General features: G+C 45.9%; 1 protein-coding gene across 1 annotated transcript; it reads right to left on the bottom strand.

Annotated features, from left to right (window-relative positions):
• Positions 1-251: 251 nt before the first annotated feature.
• Positions 252-2,623, bottom strand: LOC115682583 (anthocyanidin 3-O-glucosyltransferase 5-like). Its single transcript, XM_030606841.2, has 2 exons — positions 1,667-2,623; positions 252-1,095 (listed from the first exon to the last, which is right to left on the bottom strand). Exons 1-2 carry the CDS (start codon positions 2,563-2,565, stop codon positions 540-542), a joined length of 1,455 nt encoding a protein of 484 aa, XP_030462701.2. The 5' UTR covers positions 2,566-2,623; the 3' UTR covers positions 252-539.
• Positions 2,624-2,865: the final 242 nt, after the last annotated feature.

The following is a 2,865-nucleotide window of genomic DNA, read 5'->3' as shown; positions in this document are numbered from 1 at the left end:
AATGGTATAAAAATAACATGAATAAGTTACAAGATTTTTACACTATAAAGGAAAGGAATAGAATTTTTTTAAAAAAACGTAGAATTATTTCAGTCATAAATATGGTGGTAGGGCTTGAGCAAACGTCCAGGCTTCGGGATCAGGCAAAGAAAATGACCCTTTTGCCCACGCCCACCCATTTATGGACATGTACGTGATCGTTTCACCCACGATCAGGTCTAGCTAGTTCTCGTAGCCATCAACTCCCCTCCTTCAATCCCCGCCTTTGCCATTCTCGTAGCCATCAACACCCGCGCAGGTCAAATCACAAGATATCATTAGTTTTCGCGTGCAATGAGCTCATCAACCCCACTTGCTCACAAAATCTCCATTGAAGTCCATGAAAAGAACTTTAAACATGATGAGTCCTCTCCTCTATCCCCAACATATCTTAGGTACACGTACAACTAATTCACATATCAAGATAAAGATATTTGCCAATTCAAGTTTTGTACTATGAATCTACATTATTATCTCCATTCTACTAAATATGCAACCACTTAATGAGCCTTCTTAATCTGGCAAATCCTCATTTCGCAGTCTTCCTTCATTTTACATAGAGACTCGTAGGAACTACCACCTTTCACCACTGCCTTTTGTGCACTTCTCTTTAGTTCTCTCAATCTAGCTCTTAACGTGTGCCCTTCTTTCTCCACCATTACCGACCTCACCAACTTCTCTATCTCCTCCCTCCCCACGATCTTCTTCGATGGCAGCACCTTTGGCCGGACTGCCACCCCTATCTCCTCCGTGAGGAGCGTCGCATTTAGCCTTTGCTCGGCATATAATGGCCAGGCAATCATGGGCACTTCGTTCACTATGCTCTCTAGGGTCGAGTTCCATCCGCAATGAGATAGGAAGCCACCCACGGATGGATGGCTCAAGATTTCCACCTGTGGGGCCCATGATGGGAGTATGAATCCGATGTCGCGGGTACGTGCTAAGAATCCACTAGGCAAAAAGCTCAAAACCTCATCGTCGGCACCACCCTTTCCCGCATCAAAGAAGGATTCATCAAGAGATTTGACTGTTGGTTGCCGAAGTACCCATATAAATCTATTGAAATTATACATTTGTAAGAGGAAGGAACTTATTGAGTATATAACAAAATAATACTAATACAAAGCTTGATCTATAATTGCAAATTTGTCCTTCTTGGATTATTATTAGGCCTTTCGTGAAAAAAAAATTACACGTTCAAGGTTGGATTGAATGACATGTGTGCAACAAGTTAATTTCGTACGCATAATCTTTCATATGTCAATCAGTAGTAAACAACGTGCAATCTAATCTTTATATTGACAATGATCCTAATAAAAATATTTTTATTATAACGTGTAGCATTTATTTGGCTATTGATTTCTACAAATGCACGCAAACTACCTCAACATTCTATGCTAATGTTGGCTTATGGATTTTTTTTTGATTCAGAAAAAGACTATGTTCTCTCTCATCCTGAATCAGAGATTGGTTAGAGAAAAGAGAAAATTACTTCCAACCGGGCCTTTTATTAATAAATTACAAATAGGAACATCATGTTAATGGTTTTTAAAACCATATACCATACCATGAACATAGAAACCTGGAAAAATTATTATTCTAGAGATATACAAATTTCAAACCGTACCTTTGTTGGCTCAGCTCCAATCCCCATGCCAGCTCCACCAGCTGCTCAGCCGACAAAGTCCCTCCACTTCCAAACGAGACGAACATCACCGACTCGCTCGGCTGCTTATCCAACCATTCCAGCAGCTCCTTCCCCAAACCGGCCGGTCTGACCGGTCTAATGAGCGGCCCAACCGTATACACCGGACCGTTCGCAACCCGGCCCAAGAACTCCTCATTTCTCAGCGCGGCGAGCGTCTCCGCCTGCAAATCCTCCCACACATTCAACAAGATCCCATCTCCCGTCGGGGTCTCGCCAGCCATCCGCACGTACTCGCGGTACTGCTGGTCCAACCGGTCCGGCATCGGGTCCACCACGTCCTCTGGTCGGACAGGCTTGCAACCCGGGATCTCGAGCGTTTCCGTCCGGTCTACGTACTCTCCCTTCACTTCCTTGTCCAGCGTCGGCGAGTATATGAACAACGCAAGAAACCACGCATTGGAAGGGACGTAGACGTACTTGGGGATCCCCAACTCGTCGCCAATGCACAGATGCTCCGTCCCGAACAAGTCCACGATGAGTACATCGGGCCGGGCCTCCATCGCCGCGAGCGCACACCTGAAAGCCGGCCGGGCCTCACGCATCATGACTGCAAGCCTCATGACCACGCCGGCCTCCGGACCAAGGACCACAGCCGAGATGTCCGGGGGCGGGAGCTCCACGACGTTGAGGAGCTTGGGGGTCATGGTGGACTCGATGATCTCGGCCTCGGCAGGGGAGGCCTGCAAGGGGAGTACAAACACTGTTGCCTCAAAGCCGTGGTCGGCAACGAGGCGCTTGCCAAGCTCGATGACGGGGACAAGGTGGCCCATGCCGGGGCTCGAGAGGAGCACCGCATGGAGCTTTTTCGGCTTCTCCATCGATGAGTTGGAAGAAAAGAGGTCGAAATCTATGGAGTGAAGTGAAGCTGAGAGTGTGTGAAGAAGATATGCCAGCTACAACACAGGCTGCCTAGGGGGCCTTTAAGTAGTTGAGAATCCACCACCAATGGTTGGTGGTACTCCATTGAATTTAGGATTAATACTATATAAAATCCCAAACTAATATACCCAGAATAAATTTATCCCAAACTAATTTTTTGATTACCAAAAATATCAAATTGGCACATCTGTAACAAATTTATCCTTCGTTAGTTTCTATAAAATTTTACCGTCAGATTG

Source organism: Syzygium oleosum, unplaced genomic scaffold (genome assembly GCF_021117445.2).
Source record: "Syzygium oleosum isolate NSW1041296 unplaced genomic scaffold, Sole_v2.1 Sole_v2.01, whole genome shotgun sequence".
Lineage (NCBI taxonomy): Eukaryota > Viridiplantae > Streptophyta > Magnoliopsida > Myrtales > Myrtaceae > Syzygium > Syzygium oleosum.
This window is presented reverse-complemented; position numbering and strand designations above follow the sequence as displayed.